Here is a 23,284-nt window from a genome sequence, read left to right on the forward strand (position 1 = left end):
AGCAGCTTTGATGGAAAGTTGGATAAAAGAGAAATACACAATTCTGAATTTGGCTTCCTCTTTATTAATTAATGCCTTTCCCTTGAAACAATGAAGTTTTTTTTCCCAGGGGAAGACTATTAGACTAATAGCACATTTACTGTCTGCCTTTCTTGCATTCCCCACGTTTCCTACCCAGAAAATACTATAATTTCTGGTACATGTCTTAAATATTTTATTAGAAAGCCTTCTCTTATTTTTGAAACCAGATATCTCAGAAATAGAGTCAAACCGATCATTTTCTCCAGAGGAGAGACGCCAGCAGTATTCCGATTATGACTATCATTCCTCAAACGAGAAGCTGAAGGAAAGGCCAAGGTAAGAGGATGTCCGTTTTTCCTGGCACACGTCACTGTGAGTGTACACACCTATGTGTTTGTGAATCTGTTACCTCATGAGACATTCATGTGACCTGTGCTTAAGTTCAAGAGAGGACACACCGAGCAGACTGTCCAGGATGGGCGCCACACCCACTCCATTCAAGTCCACGGGGGATATTGCAGCTGCAGTTGTCACGGAGACCAACAAGGAGCCCAGATACCAAGAGGAACCCCCAAGTGAGGCTTTAAGACCCCTTAGTTGCAACAGTTGTGTTCAGAAGTGTGTGCTTATTAATTCCACAGGGTGGCTGGAAGGAGAGAGAGACATATAAAGTCCCTCTCATATATGGAAGAGGCCCTCTTCTCTCTGAACACTGAAAAGATATAAAATAAAAGCCTTTTCTATATGCCATCCAAATTGGTCACATTTTGTCATATTTGATGAGTTTGAGGTCTTTTTTGTCTCTCATTCTCAATCTCATCCAACCCTGTCCCTACTACCCTACAATTATAATTTTGTATGCATAAATATAAAATGATACCATTATTATGTTTTTTAAGTTATAAAAAGTGCTATCTTCTTGTACGTGTGATTTGTACATCTTGTGTTTTAGAGGTTCATTTCTCGAAAACCATTGGCACATGCCAATGCCTCAGAGTTAAACTTCACCTTAGGGACTTCTTTTTGTTTGTGATGATATATAGGTAGCATATGATATAGACTTAAGTTTATTGTGGATCTTGTGATCTTTATATTTAGAACAAACTCCTGCTAGTCCAGTTTGATAACAGGAGATGTGTTTTAATCCGCAGCTCCTCCACCAAAAGCAGCCCCGAGAACGTTTCTTCGTCCTAGTCCTGAAGATGAAGCGATATATGGGTATGTATTTCTTTCTCTCTTTTTCCCCCTTTCGTCTCACACACAGCTCTGTCTCCTTAACTGAAATCCAGAAGAATGGTGTTTTTTAACCTAGAGATGGTGATTTTGTACATTATGAGCCACCTTTAACCAACCCCTGTTGCTAGCGTTTATGAGAAAAAGGGATCATTTGTAGGAAAAGCAAAAGGTGGAAGTGGGCGAACTCTGTGATGTTAATGTTGTCTGCTTGTCTATCTGGCTACTTTTCCAGAAAGTTATTCTGAATATTTGTATCTGCCAGATAACCAACTGCCAAGTAGGTGCAGTATTGCTACACCGTGGTACCCAGGAGTGACTGGAGAGATGAGATGGTCCCACCTGTGGGGAGGGGGAGGCATGGCACAGTGCTCTGCAACTGATGAAGCATGAAAAATAACCCTGGTTCAGTGGTGATCAAGAGCAGCACTCTCCTGGGTTAGGATCCTGCTTCCTTGGACCCAGGCTGTGTCTTTATTTGACAAGAGCTGTGTAGAGCCAGCAGGCTTTCCTTAAAAAGTATCTCCCATCTTTTCTTCCCGAAACTGAACCTGTTGCAGCCCTAATACCAAAATGGTGAGGTTCAAGAAGGGAGACAGTGTTGGCCTCCGTCTGGCCGGCGGCAACGACGTCGGGATATTTGTCGCTGGCATTCAGGAGGGTACCTCGGCGGATCAGGAAGGCCTTCAAGAAGGAGACCAGATTCTGAAGGTAAGAAAAGCCCGGCTTTGTTTCTAGAAGTGACTTGGAAAGAGTGGGCTTTTCCAGTGTTCTTGCATGAGGGAGGAGGAAGCGGTCCGGTGTGTAGAAATGGACCCGCTGTAGGTGTGCTGATGGCCAGCACTGAGGTCTCTGTATTCCTAGAGTGGGCGCTCCTGTCTTCTCAGTCCTGGGACCCAAAACTCATCCCTGTGTCTGTGGAAGTTTATAGTGTTTAAAACCCTTGTCAAGATTTTTATGGGTTTGATTAACAACAACAAAAAAGAAAAAAATTGATTCTAAGGGCCTACAAGTAAGAGCTTTCTACAAGGTCTTCCTAATTTTCGGGTTTTCCTTGCGTTCCCTCTGCCTGGTGTCCCTCTTAGGGCAGTGCCCTAGAACTGAACAAACGTGGGTGTTGGCATCAGACTGGGTGATTTGAATCCTGTCCCAGCCTCTCATTAGTTCTGTGACCCTGGCTCACCCTGAGACTCGGGTTTCTGTCCCTGTTCAACAGGGATAAGAATACGTGCCTCACGGGGACCCTGGGAAGATTAGAGGAGATAGCACAAGGCACCTAGCGGAGTCCCTGGCACAGAGCAGGAAGGGCGATGTCCATTCTTTTTTCTGATTGGAAGATAACAGATAGCTGCCACTCAAAGTTATTTACATCTAAAATTGTCCAGAAAAGGGAATTCCTGATTAATCAAATATTGGTACTTTTAAAGTTACTGTATGTTTGTAAAATCTATTGGTGTTAAAACATTAAAAAGTGATAACTTTTGTGTGTATATATATATATATATATATATATATATATATATATATAAATACATTCTTTGTTGACTTCAGAATAAACTTCAAGAATATCAAGTATCTTACTATTATAAAACTATGGAATGCCAGGGAATTATCTTTATTGGAATTTCTGCTTCTGTAAACTTGAAGTTCTTATATATGAGTTTTTTCATGTTAACTTTAGTGAAATGTCCATATGTAATAAACAAAAGGGTCTGGTCAGAGTTTCCAGGCTCCAAAGAGAGGGGAGGTAAAAGTTGCAGAATTAGGAAGCAGGGAGCAAAGTACAGAAAGAGGCGATCCCCTTCCTTCTTGGCACTTGGCCTCATTGCGGTAGTTCAGATTTCATTTCTGGAGCAGATGAAGGACAAACCTTCATCATGAGCTTCGTGAAAGCTTTCCAGTGTAACCCTAGACCCTCCTCGGCTCTGGTCAGGATCCTAGAAGACTGAGTGTACCTGAGTGAGCATCCTGGTACCGCATGGTCCTAGGAAACACCTCCAAATGCTAGGGGTGGAACTGGAGGACATTATTGCAAGTGAAATAAACCAGGCACAGAAAGACAAATATTGCACTTTCACAGTCATATATGGGACCTAAAAAAATTGATCTCATGGAGGTAGTGAATAGAATGGTGGCTACTAGAGGTTGGTAAGGGTGGTGGGCAGGGGTAATGAAGGGGTGTTGGTTAATGGATAATACTGTTAAATAGAAGGAAAAAGTTCTAGTGTTCAATAGTGCAATAGGGCAACTATAGTTAACAATAATTTGTTATGTTTCAAAATAGCTAGAAGTATTCAAATTTCCTAACATAAAGCAATGATAAATGTTTGAGGTGAGTCATGTCCCAATTATCCTGATTTGATCATTATACATTAAATGCTTGTATCAAAATATAACATGCACTCCATGAATATGTATGATTATTATGTATCAATAAAAAATTAAAAAGAAAATCCCATCCCAGTGCCAGCTAATACCGATTTACTCTTGGGAAATATGCTAATGAAGAAGAAAGGACATTTTTCATAACTAGTGTGAGGCCATAGAAAGCCAGCTTGAAACTTGGAGCTTTTGCTCATTACGGTTCAGGAATGAGATATATTTGTATTGCAGGGGGAAGAAAAGATTTTCTAAGTTTTCATGAAGAAAAGTAGTGACTTCCCCTAGGAGCCTGGCAGTCAGACCTCTCTAAGTCGTCAGCAAAGATAGGGAGAGTGGCTTCAATGGGTAAAAAGTCACGGTTACTCAGCACTCATACTTATGAAAGTGTTGTGTTTCCTGTCATCACCCTGGCAACAAGACAGAAAGTAAAGTGTGGGAACTAGCTGCTTTTGCAGTAATCCTGTACGGAGGTCAGGCAATAATAGGTGGTCCTCGTTCTTGGGTGTGAATAAATTTTCTATTGACTACAAAGGGAGTCCTCAGTTCTCCAAAGGTTTGAAAAGGATTGAGTTTGCCTACCAGGATGGAGAAGCTGCTGCACAATTGCAAGCTGTAGCTGATACAGAATCCTCTCCAGGCTCGCAGCAGACGCAGCTAGACCCTGCAGACTACTAAATAGCTAATGAAAGAGGATATTTATTGGAAAGGACTGTACAATCTAACCTTGAGTATAAAAGTACTGCCCTGGCTTTTTTTTCACTTTAATTTGCTTCAGTGTTCCTTTTCATAGCCAAATTGAATATATGAAGTGAGCCATGTACAGATGCTAATCACATTTTTCTGTTGCCAGATTTTTAGGCACGACTCTTTGTTTTGTAAAGGTGACAGCCTCCCATGTGGAACTAAAGCACCAGTGTGCTGTGCTGTGGTGGAATATGTGCCTTATCTGTAACAGATACATGTGCTTCTGTTTATTCCTACTCGGTTTGAATGTCTTTTTGTTCATTATATATCTGGTAGGGTTGTCATTTCTTTCAGAAACTTATAGAGGATGGAAAAAAGGGAGAAAACCTTCTAAGTTTGATTATGAGCCATGTGGTTTTTAAAGTGTAGCTACCACATGTGCTTTAATTTTGACTATTATAGTATTTGGCTTGATCAAAGGTCAGTCTCACATGGTCACAGAGATGGACAAAGGGATGTCCAAGATCCTCTCCCAGCCCTGTGGCCCTGTCTTATTTAAATAAATAAATATAAGCATATACAGTACATACAAAAACATACATGTGCCCATTTATAGATACAGTTGTAGATAAACAAATGGCACGAGAAAGGATTAGCCATCAAAGTGCAGTGATCCCTAATCTCTGTCTCTGAGGGACAGAGAGGTAGGAATGACAGTACCTTAAATGTAAATATTGTTTCAAAGGAAAAGTTAACTTGATTGCTTTAGCAAATCACTTTATTTTAAAAGCACCAAATAAGGTCCAGTCTAATGCCTACTTTTACTTAATCAAAAATTTTGGCGTTAATTAAGGCTTTACTAGTAATAGCTTTTTTCCATAATAAAGCATCACTCTTGTGATTAAAAGGATTCTATAGTTCTCAATGACTGAAGAAAATATTTCATAGGAATTCTATATCTTCTTTTCATTTCTATAATATATTATTAAAATATCGGGTACTTTAAAATAACTTTTGCATTTTGCTTATTTGTAATTATTTTAAAATAGTTTTATAGGTACAGAATTACGATTTCAAAATGTCTTTTTCTTTGTGATGCATTTGTTTTACTTGTTTTTGAACTCATATTCCAAAAGCTATTTACAGTGTCCCGTATTCAATCATTGAGAAATAAATGTTGTGGGCTCCTTGTCAGAAATATGTGCGGGTCAGAAGTTTAAATATATTTAATATAAGGCTCTGTATTAGACTAAAAGTCTACCATATAAAGCTAATACTCCTTAATTTTATAAGCAACTTTCAATTTTATAAATACATGTTAAACACCTTTTAGGTGATAGAAGGTATAGGAGAAAGATAGAATTGATCAGAATCCTTATTTGCAGACTTTTTATTTGAACCAATTTAAAAACAGCATGAATACTGGGTGGGCCAGCATGCTCATTTGCCACAATCCCCACCACTCCCTATTGCATTATAGTTGTTTCATACTTGTACATCACCTTCCTGGCCACTTCTTGGGATACTCAAGGAAGAGAGGGAGACAGAAACAACCACAAGAAATTCTAGTCTCATCTGGTGATGAGTCCTTGATTCAATGGCTTGTCCCTAAGAGGTGGTCGGCAGTGTGGGGAAACAGGAAGGTGGAGTGATGCCCACGTAGCTGAAGCCCATAGCAAAGTGCCGAGTGAGTGGAGGGCTTGAGTAGAGACACTAAGGACTTCTTTACATCATGGTTTTGCTCTCGGCAGACCCCGTTGAAAACAAACAAATAAAACTCTCAGGTGGCCCCTTACTATAAACTTCTTTTGTTTTTTTCTTTCTCTGTTTTTCCCTCCTATCAGGTGAACACACAGGATTTCAGAGGGCTGGTTCGGGAGGACGCCGTTCTCTACCTGCTAGAAATCCCCAAAGGTGAAATGGTGACCATTTTAGCTCAGAGCCGAGCTGATGGTGAGCAAGTTTGGTCATTTAGTTTAGTTGGGGGGAGGTGGGTAGGGGAAGGATGACCGAGGTGTCTGGGGACCAGAATAGGCAAATCTGGGTTTTTAAAAAACGGACGTGGATCTTGACACCTAATCCCTGGGTCACAGGTGTTTGGAAAAAATTTAGGTGCCATTTAACTTTCCATAAAAATGTTTTCTGTGCACCTCCTGAAATAATTTCACTAGTTGTGTCAATTTGGAATAAAATTGCTTTTCTGAACCGGGATACCTCCTTAAGTTCCGCCTGGAGGTATTATTGAGCTTCCATGTGACAGATGCAAAGAGCCACGCCTGCTGCTGGTGCCCACATTGACGCTTACCTGTCTGACAGGTTGCTTCACCTCCCAGGCCTTGTTCTTGCCTACAAAGTGGACGTTGGTAGTATCTTCCCTGTCTGCTGCAGAGATCAACTGGCAACTTATTAGTCGGGGTTCTCCAGAGAAACAGAGCCTATAGGAGATACTGGAATCAATAGAAGATAAAGGGATTTATTACAAGAAATCAGCTGCCATAATTATGGAGACCGGCAAGTGCCCAGATCTGCAGGTTGAATCGGCGGGGTGGAGACCCAGGAGAGCCAATGATATAGTTTGAGTCCGAAGGCCTGAGAACCAGGAAAGCCAGTGGTGTAGTTCTGGCATAAGGGCAGGGAAAAAAGCCGATGTCCCTGTCCACAGGCCATCAGGCAGGATGATTCTCTCTTGAAAGAGTTGCTGCTTTCTGTTCACTTCAGGCCTGAGGCCCACCCACACTGGGGAGGGCAGTCTGCTTTGCTCAGTCCCCCCATTTAAATGTTAATCTCATCCCAAAATACCCTCACAGAAACACCAGGAATAATGTTTGACCCAATATCCGGGCATTTCGTGGCCCAGTCACATTGACACATAAAGTTAACCGTTGCAGCAACTCACAGTTATTGGAGCTGAGACTCCCCTAGGGCCTGTGTGTACTGCCTGGACAGGAGGTAGAGGGGTTGAGCAGACATGGGAGAAGCCGATCGCTTTATCTTTAGCGAAGCCAAATGCCGCAAACAATGCTTTTGCCTTTCAGTATATAGAGACATACTGGCTTGTGGCAGAGGGGATTCGTTTTTTATAAGAAGCCACTTTGAATGTGAGAAGGAAACTCCACAAAGCCTGGCCTTCACCAGGGGGGAGGTCTTCCGAGTGGTGGACACTCTGTATGACGGCAAACTGGGCCACTGGCTGGCGGTGAGGATCGGAAACGAGTTGGAGAAAGGCTTAATCCCCAACAAAAGCAGGTATCTGAGATTGCACTTCCCATGCACCCCTCTGCATCCCCCCCCCCTGCAAAAAACAACAGAACGCCCCAAAAGGAAACCCTGCATGACTTTATTATCTGTCATTATCTACTTCTTGTTCATGGGGAGTGGCCTGAACTGTAAATGGCCACCAGCCGGTTTGCTGTACGCAGCATCACACGTTGGCTGTGTTTGAGTGATTTCCCGAGGAGCGTCCACTGCCTTGCGTAGCGTACAAGGGAGATGCCGAGCGGCTGTAGCACACAGCATACCTTTCAGAGACAGGTCACCCCTGCCTCGTGCCCGGTCCTTGGGGAGGCTCATGTACCCCAGTGAACACTTGCTGGTTGGCTGCCATCGTGGGAACGTAGAACAGATACCTGTATTTTAGCAGGTGTGTTTACTGTATGCCTGTGTATCAGAATGAGCCACCTTTAGCATGTTTATTACTGAGCCACCTCTGGCCTTTTTCTGCTTCTGTTTGGAAGTGAAGGTCCCCGGGTTTCCCACCCTCTGAAACTTCTTGATTGTCATTGCCGAATCTTCTCTAATCTGAGTTCATAGTTCAAATTGACTAGATTTGGTTCATGACGTACACATTTGCCACGTTTTCTGGCTTTAGTGATTCACTTCCTGTGGTTCCTTCTCCCAGAGCTGAACAAATGGCGAGTGTCCAGAACGCCCAGAGAGACAACGCTGGGGACAGGGCAGATTTCTGGAGGATGCGTGGCCAGAGATCCGGGGTGAAGAAGAACCTGAGGAAGAGTCGGGAAGACCTCACGGCCGTCGTGTCAGTTAGCACCAAGTTCCCAGCTTACGAGAGGGTCTTGCTGCGAGAAGGTGAGGGAGCTGCCCGCGGCCAGGAAAGGATCTGACTGGGCCCTGAGGCTGTTGACGTTTATTTTCAGACCATAATTGTCGAGTTCTAACTTAGTACTGATGCCAAAGCCAGGTTATGGAGTTGAAATCGTATTCTAACAAGGAACACGACTCACAAAAAGGGAGGTGTTCAGACTCGTAAATGGAAGCATATTTCCACAACCCTAAAAAAATTTTTAATGCCACCATTCAAAAATTCCCTTATATTACCAGTAGCAAAGTTTATCTTTAAAAATGGCACCGTGGCTCACACCTGGAATCCCAGCTCTTTGGAAGGCCAAGGCTGGAGGATCACTTGAGGCCAGGAGTTTAAGACCAGCCTGAGCAACAAAGTGAGACCCCACCCTTACAAAAAATAGAAAAATTGGCAGGGTGTGGTGGAAACATGTGTGTTATTCCCCGCTACTTAGGAGGCTGAAGCAGGAGGATTGCTTGAGCCCCGAAGTTTGAGGCTGCAGTGAGCTATGATGACGCCACTCTACTCTAGCCTGAGCTACAGAGCAAGACTCTGTCTCAAAAAAAAATAAAATAAAATAAAAAAAGGAAAGATAGTGAAGGGAAAGAGCTGGGCTGAATTGGGGGTAGGAAAATACAGTTTCTTTCAGTTAGTTATGTTATTTATCAAAAGCCTGCACAGTACATTTGCTGCTTATCTTAATAGGTAGGCAAGTATATGTGTTTTAATGGCTTTTCTTGTCTCATTTCAGCTGGTTTCAAGAGACCTGTGGTCTTATTCGGCCCCATAGCAGATATAGCAATGGAAAAGCTGGCAAATGAGTTACCTGACTTATATCAAACTGCTAGTAAGTCTGTCAGTGGTTTTTTTTTTTCCCTTCTCCCAAAATTTTTATTTTGAAAATTTCTAACATACAAAGAAGTTGAAAGAATAATGAACATTCACATACCCCTTCACTTGGTGTTACCAGTTGTTAACATTTTACCACGTGCACTTTCTCTCTGCCACTCTGCTTGTAGAGAGACATGCACACACAGCACACACTCTTTGAAAAATTTTTGTTGAATCATTTAAAAGTTTAATTAGCGACATAACACCTTTTCCCCTTATACTTACGTGAATGTCCTAAGAACAAGAATGTTTTTCTACACAACCATAGTATCAATATCACAGCCAAGAAATTGTAACGTTGATATAATGTTATTTAGTATACAGTCTACTTTAAATTTCATCAATTGTGCCAGTTATGTCCTTCATAGCTTTTAAAAAAAATTTAGGATACAACCAAGGACCATGCATGACATTTGATTTTGATGTCTTTTTATGATTTTTATGTTTTTGTAGTCCCCTCCTTTTCTCTATATTTTTTTGTGATGTTGATACTTTGAAGAATCCAAGCCAGTTGTCTCATAGAGTAATCCTTGTTGGACTGGCTTCATGGTTAGATTTCAGTTAAGCATCTCATTAGAAGACACCTAATGTCAGGTGTCCTATCATTACTGATGCTAGGTTGGAGCATTTGGTTGTCACTCTTTTCTAAACAATTATTTAGCCCCCTGTTTTTGCTTTTGCAGAAACAGAACCAAAAGATGCAGGATCCGAGAAATCCAGTGGAGTGGTTCGGTTAAATACCGTGAGGCAAATTATTGAACAGGTGAGAAACTTCACCCGAGGTCCGTGTGGTCAGAAAGATTTAGATCATGGTTTGCTGCAGTCACTTTTAGAGAGTAGAATCTGTATTTTAATCATCATTAAAATGTTAATGATAAAAAGTTAACGTAAACGCAAGCTATCTCACTGTGTGAAGACCAATCATTGTTCTGTGACAGTACATTTTGGTCTTGGGGGGGGGTTTGTTTGTGTGTTTGTTTTTTGAGACAGAGTCTCACTCTGTCTCCCCAGGTAAAGTACAGTGGAGTCATCACAGCTCACGCAACCTTAGACTCCTGGGCTCAAGCAATCCTCCTGCCTCAGCCTCCTGAGTAGCTGGGACTACAGCCATGAGCCACTATGCCCAGCCCATTTTGTTTTTTTTCTGAGTTTTCAGCATGATACCAAATACTCTGTTAATTCATTTTATCAGCAGTTCTATCAGATTGATAATATTGAAGTGGACATAATGTGGAAGGAAATGTTTTCTGCTGTTTGATTTAAATTTTATAAGATTTATCTGATGTAGCCTTTACTTATTAAAACAAAGTGTTTGGTGCTGTATTACTTTATATACCCACTTATGGGCTTTCCCCATTTGCGACAGGATAAGCACGCACTACTGGACGTCACTCCGAAAGCTGTGGACCTGTTGAATTATACCCAGTGGTTCCCGATTGTGATTTTTTTCAACCCAGACTCTAGACAAGGTGTCAAAACCATGAGGCAGAGGTTGAATCCAGCATCCAACAAAAGTTCTCGGAAGTTGTTTGATCAAGCCAACAAACTTAAAAAAACTTGTGCACATCTTTTTACAGGTAAGTGAAATTTCAAATGTAGTCTCTTTGCTCAAAAATGAAAATAGGGAATTGAAGCATGGAAGAAATAAGAAAATAATCTGAATAGAGAATTTGAAATTCTGTTCATGACTCCTTGAAAAATAGTTAATCCTATAAAATGGGTATATTAGACCCTGTCATTTGTGTATTGATTGAACTTTGCAATTTTGACTATTTGAAAATGAGCTAAAGATCCATGGCATGGTAATAATTATTTTGATGAGGCTCAGATTTTTGTATGGCATTGCAAGGCTAGTGATTGAACCTGGCCCAGCACCCACATCTCTTTATAGATTGTGTTATTGTTCTCTACTTACCAGCATGCATGCACTAATTTACAAAGTGATAGGAACTTGGTTTCCTTATTAATAAATTTTCCCCAAATAGAAACTTGAGCACTCCGGATATTGTATGATTTAATTATTACAACTGTTTTTTAGGTGCAATAGTAATATTATGTTTTCTTAAAAAGAGACTTTATCTTTTAGCAGTACATACTAAATAAATATTTACGGATGCCTAATGTGACTCCTGGAATTTGCCTAAATAATCTGCGGTGCGGGGAGTACGTGAGGATACCGATAAGACGAGACTGGCCGAGACTTAAGGGTTTTTGAAGCCAGTTGATGTGTACATGGGAGTTCACTAAAATGTTCTCTACTTTTGTATATGTTTAAAGTTTTCCATAGTGGAATATTTTTTTAAAGTTCATGAAATGAAGACTCACTGCTGCTATTACTCATGAAAGTAAAATGGTCTAAGAATGTGACATATTTTCGTAACTGAATGTATGTGCTACCTGTATAAATGACTAGTTCTGTGAATATGGTATAATAAGAGTTTTAAAGGGTTGCATAAATTTTTTGGTCATGCAGTGCGTTATTTTGTGGGAATAACATGAGGTGACTGCGTGGATCTGGCATCCTCAGGGTAATGATAGTTCTTTTGAGTCCCAGGCCAATCCTCGTCCACCTGTGTCATTTTTAGCATATGTGTGATACTGGGGAGGAAGAGTCTAATTGATCGTGTTCATATTAGAGTCTTGTTTTATTGTCAGTTGGCTTTTTTGTTAAAGAGAGATGTGCTGCTTACTACTGTGTCAAAATGTTGTAACTGAGGGAGTTGAACCAAATGCAAAGGAGGAAGTGCTTCATCATAAACTAGACTTCTCTGAATGTAGAGTCTTAAGTACTCGTGCTTTTGGAATCTTCATGCTTATGTTTTCTGTCATTTTTACTACTACTAGCAGTTTTTATTGTTACTGTTGTCATAGCAACAGTGAGCAGTGGTACAGCTTTTCATGAGCTGTCTTACTAGGCCATGAGCAAGGCCCAGCGACTTCAGATCTAGAGTGTGACTTTGCCTAGACTTACCTGTGGAGTCTCTGTGTGTTCAACATTGTACTTACGTTACAGCACAGACGTAGTATTGTAATGCCACGAGGGTCACATAGTGCAAGTCTTCCTTTTAACAGATGAGAACACCAAGGCCCACATGATTACAAATGATGTTAAAACTACCCCCATTTCACATTTCCCTCCTGCCTTGTGGGAGTCCACCGAATGGCGAGGGGATGCCTTCAGAGAGTTGAATTTGGGGTTCCTGTGAGGATGTAGGAAATCGGGAAGGGAAACCGTGGGTTGCAGAGGGAGAACCAGGCTGAAGGAGGCTGGACAAGGACAGCAGGGCAGAAGAAGGCAGCCAGTGACTGTGGGGCGCTCTCCCTTTATCTAGCTTCAAGTCCCCATCATTTGCTCTTTGCAGCACAGGGCCCAGTAGCCGGCTGGGTCTGATTCCCATGCGTGTGAAAGGGGTTAGCTCGCCTCCTTCAGCTCCACTAACAGATTACAGGATCCTTGAAGGAAGAGGCTGTGCACTATCCAGCTCTGTGTGCCAGAGGCCAGCATCAGGCATAGCAAATAGGCAAGTCATAAGTGTTTATAACTTACACTAGAACTGCTTCTGGCATACCAAGCCATTTCTTGCTTAAGCTAGTCAGGAAAGTAAAAGTTTTGGGATAACTAAAGTCAGAGGTTGGAATGGAAACACATACTGTGAGCATTGAGTTTCATTTGGAACTATAAAGTGATGGGATCTCACTGTAAATTGCCAATCTCTCATATGGAATTTTTATGTAGGAGAGGTGGTGAAGACTGCTAAACAACTTTGACCAACAAGCCCCAATTCCCTGCCAAATGGTCTTTTACAATATTCTTCCAAACTTATAAGGTTGACTCCTAAAAGCTGCACGGATGGCCTCACTGAGCGCTTTCATGATCGCGCCCCCCACCCCTGACCCTCCCACTCAGCTCAGCCAGACAGTGACTTGACAGCCGTGTGCCGTGGCCAGAACAGCGGTCTTCACTCTTGAGCGGTAGAACCTTCAGACAGAATTAATATTCTGTAGGCTTTTTATGCTTTTAAATTTTATGACATTTTTATAAATTAATAAATGAGAATAATAGCACTGGTTTGGTGAGCCCAGCAATTTGGAGTCAAGCTGTGTGTCGCACGTGGTCTTGCCTAGGTGCAGTATCCTTTTTTTCCCCTTTTGCATGGTAAGAAAATCCTGTTTGCCACAGATGAGTATTTAATTATCACGATATTAAAATGGTTCTCCTTACAATCTTGAAGTACTCCTCCATTAAACAAGAAAATCCTTAGTCTGGGATTTGCCCAAATCTAGTTGGCTTGTCAAAACAAGTTTAAATGTTAGGCTTGACTTCCCCTACTACCACAATTTTTAAAAATTTACTATAAAATACATTTACATTTGTATATAACAAATCATTTCTTTAAAGAAATGAAGTTTGTATGACATGTTTTCTTGGAATCTTCAAAGCACTCAGTTCATGGTTTGAAGACCACGGAAGTAGAATTATGGATTTAGAGATGCGAGGAGGGCCACGCTTTATGTTAAATTGTGGGATTTTAAAGCACATGAGATATTCTAGCCCTTTATCAGCTTTTAGGCTTTCATTAAAGTCCCTGGTAGGACTTTGGAGGTGCTGAACAAGTGCTACTGATTATTATTAGTGATACTACTTTATACTTATTTTGTTACCTTTCAATGTGACCTGTTTTAAGACCATTTTCTGTCATTCTGTAGTCTTTGAGAAAGCTTGAGGGGAAAGGTAAATCTTGTACCCAAACTGCAGTAGGTAATTCTTGGTTTCTCGAGGGAATGTTGACAGCCTGGTTGACCACAGGAAGCAGAGGGAACATGCTGGGTACCTTGGCTGTTGCTCACCCATTTAGAGGGGGTTTAACACTGCAATGTTGACTGAGCCCCATGAATAACTTTATTGAGATTTAATTTACCTACCGTATAATTCACTCATTTAAAGTATACAATTCAGTGGGTTTTAGTATATTCAGAGTTGTGCAGCTGTTATCACAATCCATTGCAGAACATTTTTTACCATCCCCCAAAGAAACCCCATACCCCTTAACAGTCATTCCCCATTTTTCCCTCTCCCTAACCCCTCCAGTCTCACAAGTCACCTCTGGCTGTTGCTCTGAGTGCTCTCCAGCCTCCGTGGCTGGGGAGGGGGAGGTAACACTGACCGCACACATGCCAGGCTGGGCATAGATGACCCTGGAACCCCAGTACTCCCAGCCAAGGCAGCGGCTGAGTGAACATCCTTTCGGGATTTCACATTCTTGCACTTGAGAGAGATATATTAAGCCTATCCAAGGGGAATAGGCCTAGCCCAGAGGTTGGGGAGCAATAAATAGTTAAATAATATTGGTCGAAGGCAAAGAACATGAAAAGCCTAATGAGCGAAAAGTACTTGATCCAGAGTCAAGGGACGGGGACACCACGTCTGTGCACCTACCTGTTAAAAAGAGGTCAAGTGCGTGAGTTGGGTGTTACCTTTATATACAGTTTAGGAATTTAGCTACTATGAGGCTCTTATTTTTTGTTCATATACTTTGTGAACTCAGTAAGAGGTCTTGTGACTTTCTTCATTTTATCAGGGGCACAAACATTTTCTGCCTTTCATAAGTGGCCCTTTTAACGTTAGGTTTGTGATGAACACAGACTGTACTTATCTCAAGGCGACTCCAGCATAAAGCTTTAAAAGGCTGTTTAACGTTATGTACGCATTTAGTGCAAATCACTCATTTAGTCTCTGGGGTACAAAATCTCGCTTCTGTTTTTAAGGACTGTGGCATCATATTTTAGCTATGAGCACAATAATCTCTGCAAGGTACCGTGATAAGAATACAGAAGTCTATGGAATCAAGGTTAATTTTCCTAGGGTTATCCAATGGATCAGTTTATTCTAATGCTTTAAATAATTAATAACCAAGGAAATTGTAAGCCCATTCAGGATTTTCCAAGGTCACTGTCAGAACTTCTTAAGTGGAAGAAAGCTATATGTAATCAGGAAGAAAACTGGAAGCATAGTTACTCACAAAATTCGCTTAATGGTTCTTTTTGGCTTTGGAAGTGATAAAACATAATGCCGTGCCCTCTAATAAAAGGCCCTGATGATGTAGTTTAAAAGAAATCCTGACTTAAAAAAAAAGCTGCAGTCTGGTAATTTTAGGTGCAGTTTAATTTATTATTCTGGACTAATTTGCTTGTCTAGTTTATCTCCTTTAGGTCCATAAATACATACTGCTGAAGAATGATTACATATGTTGTACTTTATTAGTATTTCATATCTGTACTCTAAATTTGTGCTTTTAGATGGGCCATGTAGTGTGGTGGCTGAGGCCAGAGGCTCTGAAAGCGAACTTCTGAGTTTGCATCCAGGCTTTTCTGCTTGGTTGGTGTGAGGCCTTGGGCTAGTTACTTTCACATGCCTAGGTTTCTCATCTGTAAGATGAGAATGGTAGTAATACCTACCTCGCAAGGTTTGTGTGAGCATAGAATGAACTAATCTATGTAAGGCACTTGGAAAATACCTGGTCGACCCACATTGAGTGCTAATATGTAAGATATATTTTGGTCTGAATAGAAAATGTGCATTCCTTGAATATACACCAGTGGAGTTTGGGTAATCTGTATGTGTATTCCAAAATGTTTAAGTTTATCAAAATGATATATACAGTTGGGCATCTGTATCTGTGGTTTCCATATCCATGGATTCAACCAACCGTGGATCGAACATATTTGGGGGAAAAAATGGATGATTTTGCCTGTACTGAACATGTACAGACTCTTTATCTTGTCATTATTCCCTAAACAGTGTAACAACTGTTTACATAGCATTTACATTGTATTAGCTATTATAAGTAATCTAGAGATGATTTAAAGGATACAGGAGGACGTGTGTAGTTTATATGCAAGTACTCTACAACATTGTCTATCAGGGACTTGAGCATCCATGGATTTTGGTATCCAAGGGGCTCCTGGAACCAATCCTCCACAGATACTGAGGGACGAATGTACATCTAAGTGTTATTTTTTTCTTATTTATAATATACATGCCTACGTAAATGTGATAATTTTATGTCTGTTTTAGATGTATCTTTGCTCTTGTACTTTTTAAAAACATTTTTTAAAGTTAGCTTTTCTGAAAATAAACATTCTAAAAATTAATGTACTTTTTAGCTTTATAACATCCATCTGTAATGTAAACTCATACAGCTAGATGGTTCATAGTTTTAATTATATTCAATGAAAGGAGTTAGTGCTCAAATCTGTGCATTCTTTTTCTTGCATCTGTCAAAGTTGTAATTCAAATATGACAGAAATGAGTATAAACTATGTCAACTAGTGTCCTTAATGAGCATCGCTCTGGAAATTGATGCACACATTTTTATTTACATTTCTATAGCTACAATCAACCTAAATTCAGCCAATGATAGCTGGTTTGGCAGCTTGAAGGACACCATTCAGCATCAGCAAGGAGAAGCAGTCTGGGTCTCGGAAGGAAAGGTATGTGGCATAGATACGCTGCTATGAGGTGAGAGTTCGTGTCCTGACCTTTTCTTAAGAGGGAGTGAATGTAGTCAAACCGTGCCCATTTGAAGTGACTCTAATGTGTACGTTAATCAAGTTTGACATGTAATAAATTCTCTGACCAAGTAAGAAACACGAAGGGACTTTTCCAAGAAAAGCATAATGTGATGCACGCAGTCCTACATTCACTTCCCTTTTACTGTTAACATAGTAACTAGTGTTGTGTTCCAAGTACACTAATCAGAGCTTACAAGACCTCACGCTGAGCTCCACGGCTTGCTAAGGACATGGGAAACTTAGAGTGCAGATGAGGGGGGAGGCTGAGGAACGTGGAGAATACAGTTAAAAATTAATAGAAAGAAGAAATGCTAATGGAGTTGGAATTATTTGCTTAGAAGAAAGGTTGGTAGAGACTGTGCCATAGTTCTAGGGGTTTGAATAGGTGAAATGTGAGCATTAGGGAACTTGTCTAGGCCTCTAAGATTGGATAGCTTCTCACCTGCGGAGATAGTTTACACTCGGCTGTGCTGCAGGGAGGAAGGAGAGAGATTATATAACCTGTGGTCCCTTTCATTCTAAGGAGCTTTTGGTGCTGGTATCCTGTGCTCCAGCTGAATTGAGGTAGTTTATGAGAGTTTACGGTGACTCTTTTGTTGCAGAACTAAGTCTTGCATTTTGAGAACTGGATGTTTAGTCAAGGTATCTGGCATCTGCTGAGTGCTTACCGTCTGGAAGGCTCCATGCTAGCTCCCTAGGAGAGGACAAGTTGAGCAGGACATAGCTTCTGCCCACAAGGATGTGAGCATCTTATAAGGAGTGGAGATTGTGCAGCACAAGGCACTGTGCGTTTATTACTAGGTGGGCGGGACCAGGAGAACAGGCTGGAGAGGAGCTCAGTTCTGGAAGGAAAAAAGCCTGACCATCGGAGGAAGTGTGGGCCAGTGGCTGCGTCTAGGAAGGATGGTAGCGAGGATAGGCTGGCAGGTGGCTAATTTGAGTACCTGCACCAAAATTAACATACTATCAGCCTGGACCACAGCCAGGTGATTTCAGGGGGAAGGATGTTGCCTTCCTTGGGTAGCACGTCCAGGTTTCAGTCGCTTGGCTGCGCCCTTGGGAATTTTCTTGAGCCCCACGCCCAGGAGCCTTGTCAGACCCCACTGACCCTCCGAAACAAATTCCTCTAGATGGAAGGGATGGATGATGACCCCGAAGACCGCATGTCCTACTTAACCGCCATGGGCGCGGACTATCTGAGTTGCGACAGCCGCCTCATCAGTGACTTTGAAGACACGGACGGCGAAGGAGGCGCCTACACTGACAATGAGCTGGATGAGCCGGCCGAGGAGCCGCTGGTGTCGTCCATCACCCGCTCCTCGGAGCCGGTGCAGCACGAGGAGGTGAGGCGAGGCAGGCCACGGGCAGGAGGCTCCTCCGGCGGCGGTTCGTTCAGGGTGCGGAGGAAGGCGCGCCTGCGGGTCGGAGCAGATGAATTCTAGGGAGCCTCTTACTCGGAGTCCACGCCTGCACGATTGCGGCTGTGGTCCAGGGGATAGGAGGGCAGGAGAGTGAACTTCAGAAGAGATTAAGTGGCCGGCACTCCTCACACCTGTGCCTTCAGGCGTGCTGGGTAAACAGGGTGGCTTTGTGTGCCAGTGTCCAAATTACAACGGAACATTCCTTTGCAATGCAGTATTGTTGTATCACTTGTAACCTTTGATTAGATCTCTCTCTGTACTCTTAGATGTCCTTGCTTTTCCTCCCCACCCTACCTTTAACCTTTCTAATCTTGCCAGAGCTCCTGAGTGTTTCCCCATCAGTTTCCTTCTCTTTTGTATTTCAGTTTTTAATTGAGCTCGTGATTAAATATTCACCTGATCACATGTACTCTGCATCCACTGACCCGGGATTATACAGCTTATAGGATCCTAGAAATCGTATCCGCAGGCGCTAAGTCAGGACCAGGGCAATTATTAGTTGTACTTTAGAGAACGTTGGAACAGTGATCTTTGTGGACGAGATTATCCATATATTTGGATAATTACTGCTATGGATTTCTCTTTAGCAATTTAGCTCATTCCGGTAAATGATCTTTTTCTTAATGAAATAGAAGTACCAAAAAAATAAGTTGAAGGGGGAGAAAAACACATCAAAACTGCAGCAAAAAATTAGTGTATGCTGCTAGACAAGTTGTAAAGAATAAATCAACTCCCAGATGTCTACAGACACAGATGGGCTAGTGCTTAGAGATGTTAGCAGTTATTAGTGACACACAAGATTTTAGACTTTAGGAGGGTTTTTTAAAAAATTATATTTTGAAGGAAGAGACTACTATATTGGATGCAGCCAGTTTTCAAAAATATGACTTAAACCTTTGCTAATAGAGTATGCTTGGTATCTGGGTCACAGCCTTGACGTCCAGACTTAAAAGTTCACAGAACTCCAGCAAAACAGACGAGTGCTCTCTTCTCTCTGCTCGGATGTTCTGGTTGTGAATGAACCTTTGTGTCTTATAGAGCATAAGGAAACCTAGCCCAGAGCCACGAGCTCACATGAAGAGGGCTGCTAGCAGCGATCAACTTAGGGACAGTAGCCCGCCCCCAGCGTTCAAGCCAGAGCCGCCCAAGGTACGTGGCTGGGGAGCCCAGGATGGGAAGGAAGAGGAAGCAGGTGCCTCTGAGCCCCCAGTAGCCAGGGAGGTGTGCACACAATGAGATAGTGTTGAATTTACAGTGTTCCCTATTAAAGCCTGTCTTTTAGCCTGTTGGGTGATCCCCAAAATCAGGGAAGGGCAAAAAGATAGGAAGGAAAGACAATATTAGGAGAGTGTATAATTTTAGGACTGTTAGAGTTGAGTTTATTTACTTTCTTTGTAAAAAGAGTAAAAGATTGACGAACGCTGCATGCCCAGAATCACCAATCTCAGAATCTGTTTTTCTTTCTCTGTCCAATTAAAGTTTTATGCCCACAGTCTGATTTAGATGCACCAGAAAATCCTAGCTGGTGATTTGCTAAAGAAAAGAGTCATTGCCACTGCTTATAATAATGCCTTTCATTGAGAGAGCAACTTGATTTACTTGTTTAATAAATCGTTCTCCAGAACAGGATCAATATAAAGAAACAGGCTTATATCATATGATTCTTCACCTCCAATCAAAATCAAAGCTATGGCTATAGGCTTTTCCTTATACTCCAATAAAATTTCTATTTAATTCAGTAATTTAGATGAGAAGAAAGCAATAACTGATGATCTGAGCTGTCACAAATAAGTAAAATAGTGACCTCATAAAATATATCAGTGAAAATTTGCAAGCAGAGTGAGAATCAATGTGTGGAGGAGAAATGGCTGATAGCTTGATGTGCTCTCCTCCTTGATCCCCACTCGGTCTCGTTCTCTTCTGTCTGGACACGGGAGTCACCTCTTCACCTCTGGGCTGGGACATGCAGCCTCAGTGCAGCATGGTCTCAGAAGCCCATTCTTCCAGTCCCTAAGCCTGACTTGTTCTGAGTGAGGTCTTCTCCAAGATTCTAATCTCCTCTACTACAAAATTATCCAAGGTCTCATCTACCTGTAGCAACAGTAGCCCTCCCAGCACTTTCCCCATACCCTCTTGGTTTCCTAATACTCTTCTGTAGGCAGGGAGAGAGGTAGGGCTCCGGGTACCCCACCAGCAACCGTTTGCCTTGCTGTATTGGATTCCTTGTTGGGATGGCATTTTTTGACCACCTTTGGAAACTGATCAGGAAATGGAGTGTATTAAATCACTAATATAGATTTGAAAATCAACTAAAAGTCCAGGGTAAAAACATGTGATTGCTTTCTGTAGGCCAAAACCCAGAGCAGAGAAGAATCCTATGACGTCTCCAAATCCTACGAATACAAGTCCAACCTCTCTGCCGTTGCTGGGAGTGAAATTCCCGGGGCATCTACCAAAGGTTACCCTCCACCTGTTGCAGCGAAACCTGCCTTTGGGCGGCCTATACTGAAGCCCTCCACTCCCGTCCCTCCCCCAGAGGGTGAGGAGGTGGGAGAGAGCAGTGAGGAGCCGGATAACACTCCCAAATCAGTCCTGGGCAAAGTCAAAATATTTGAGAAGATGGATCACAAGGCCAGATTACAGAGAATACAGGAGCTCCAAGAAGCACAGAATGCAAGGGTAAGTGTTTTAAACTATGTCACCGGTGAGTTTTAGGTAAGTTTGATTTCAGTACAACAGTGCACAGCCCTTTTCCCACTGCCACAGATGTGACCGGGATGTTCACACTTGCGGTGCCAGAGGTATATGCTGCATGTGTGGCTTCCAGGTGGCCAGCTCTCAAGAGCATCTCTTTTTGTCTTCCAGTCAAGAAAGTCTGACCACAGAGGTGAATAAGATTCTGCTCCTCATATATCAGAACTTTGTTTTGGGTTCTGGAGTGGGGCAGTGGGAGGAGAGAACCAGCGCCTCTCAGAAGTTATTTTAGTTAGGATGTTAGTGATGTTTATTTGATAACTCAGTCTTCATTTGCTCCCAGATTTGCCAAAGAAACCAAGCCAACTTTGGATGCTAAAATTGAAAAGCCTATAGATTGTACTTTTTGAGCTGCTTTTGTACTATGGGCACATATAACCTTTCAAGTGTCAAAGAAGAATTTAACCAAAGATCCTCGGACTATGTTCTGAGCAGTAGATACGGGAGTTTTTTCATTCAAGCCTATCATGGCAATAACAGTGCTTCTGAGCATTTTTCTTCTTTTTTTTTTTTTTATTGTGGTAAAATATACATAACATAAAATTTACCATTTCAACTATTTTTAAGTGTCCAGTTTGGTGGCATTAAGTACATTCACATTGTTGTGCAGCTATGACCACCATCCACCTCCAGAACTTTCTCATCCTCCCCAAGTGAAACTCTGTGCCCATTCTCCCTCCCCCCCAGCTCCTGGAAAACCACCTTTCTACTTTCTGTCACTATGAGTTTGACAGCTTAGGAACCTCATGTAAGTGGAATCATGCAGTATTTGTCTTTGTGGCTGGCTCATTTCACTTAGCATGAATGTCCCCAGGGTTCATCCAGGTTGCAGCATGTGGAAGAGTTGCATTCCATGGGCTGAGCACGGTGGCTCACACCTGTAATCCCAGCACTTTGGGAGGCCAAGATGGGAGGATTGCTTGAGGCCAGGAGTTTGAGACCAGCCTGAGCAACATAGCAAGACCCCATGTCTACAAAAAATAGAAAAATTAGTCAGGCATGGTGGTACATGCCTGTAGTCTCAGCTACTCGTGAGGCTGAGGCAGGAAGATCCCTTGAGCCCAGGAATTGGAAATTATAGTGAGCTATGATTGTGCCACTGCACTCTAGTCTGGGTGACACAGCAAGATCCTGTCCCTCAAAAAATAAAAAATAGAAAAGAGTTTCATTCCTTTTAAATGTTTTTTCTACTTGACATGTACCACTAGGCACCAGATACCATCATGGAAACTGGAGAGTTGCTTCTGTGTTTCCTCTTCTCCTTGAAACGGATGGGAAAGGAAGTAGGATGTAGGGAAAAAGTGGGACCAGAAGGAAACCAGCAAGCAAACTATCTAGTAGTTCGTTCTTTCTCTCTTGTTTTTGTTTTTCTTGTTTTTCAAATTCCCACAGATTGAAATTGCTCAGAAGCATCCTGATATCTATGCCGTTCCAATCAAAACACACAAGCCGGACCCCAGCCTGCCTCAGCACGCAAGGTAGGGGCTGCGCAGCAGGTGTAAGTCTCAGGAGGGAGCTTCCTCTCTAGGACTTGGACTTGAAGAAAACATTTTCTTTACTCAGATTTCTGGGCAACAGGAGGATTTTTTGCCTCCCTAGTCATTCAGTCAGATTTAATTGTCAAGATTACAGAGTCAAAAATTGATGATAATTTTGCTTGTGTGCTAAAACTCTGACAAAGTGTAGTCATTGCTATTTCAAGTCCGTACCCTTTGACACATCGGAGCGCAGTTACTATGTTACATTGTGTTGGGGTAGCACCTGAGCAGAATTCCTAGGGCTTAGACCTGTTCTGCTGCTATGTTTTCTGGCTTAGCCAAGCTCCTTAATTCCATTGTGCCACCTAGCAAAGTCAGGCCACTTGTACTGCCCTGGGGTCTGAAGGGACCCTGACAAGAAGTTGACCAGCGTTGGTAAGATGCTTTATGTTTAAAATGCTACACAAGCACCAGGAATTCTCTCAGCGTCTTCCTGTTGAGGTTTTACACTAGATCGTATCCTGCTTCCGAGAATAGAAAAAAAAAAAATCACATTTTTCTTGTGGTCAGTCTGCCTGGAAGCTGGAGTCTAGTTTTACAGCAGTGGAAAACTAGAAGCAAATTTCTTCTTTACCAATTGAATGGTGGCAACCCAGTCAATCAGGTTGCTGCTGGCAACAAAGAGGACTAGGGTAATGGACTGAAACGGGCAGAGAGCTCACTCAATGCTGGGTGAGGCTGTCACCAGAGAGCTTAGGGGTGGGGAA

General features: G+C 42.1%; 1 protein-coding gene across 1 annotated transcript in view; it reads left to right on the forward strand.

Annotated features, from left to right (window-relative positions):
* Window positions 1-23,284, forward strand: part of TJP2 (tight junction protein 2) — a 70,810-nt gene that overhangs the window by 46,260 nt on the left and 1,266 nt on the right. Inside the window, 15 exon segments of the mRNA XM_045562404.1 lie at window positions 249-357; window positions 463-596; window positions 1,173-1,239; window positions 1,815-1,965; window positions 6,165-6,273; window positions 7,356-7,566; window positions 8,219-8,406; window positions 9,153-9,248; window positions 9,976-10,055; window positions 10,659-10,869; window positions 16,683-16,783; window positions 17,995-18,207; window positions 19,324-19,434; window positions 20,635-20,964; window positions 22,432-22,517. Coding sequence (XP_045418360.1) covers window positions 249-357; window positions 463-596; window positions 1,173-1,239; window positions 1,815-1,965; window positions 6,165-6,273; window positions 7,356-7,566; window positions 8,219-8,406; window positions 9,153-9,248; window positions 9,976-10,055; window positions 10,659-10,869; window positions 16,683-16,783; window positions 17,995-18,207; window positions 19,324-19,434; window positions 20,635-20,964; window positions 22,432-22,517 — 2,197 coding nt within the window.

Source organism: Lemur catta, chromosome 10 (assembly GCF_020740605.2).
Source record: "Lemur catta isolate mLemCat1 chromosome 10, mLemCat1.pri, whole genome shotgun sequence".
NCBI lineage: Eukaryota > Metazoa > Chordata > Mammalia > Primates > Lemuridae > Lemur > Lemur catta.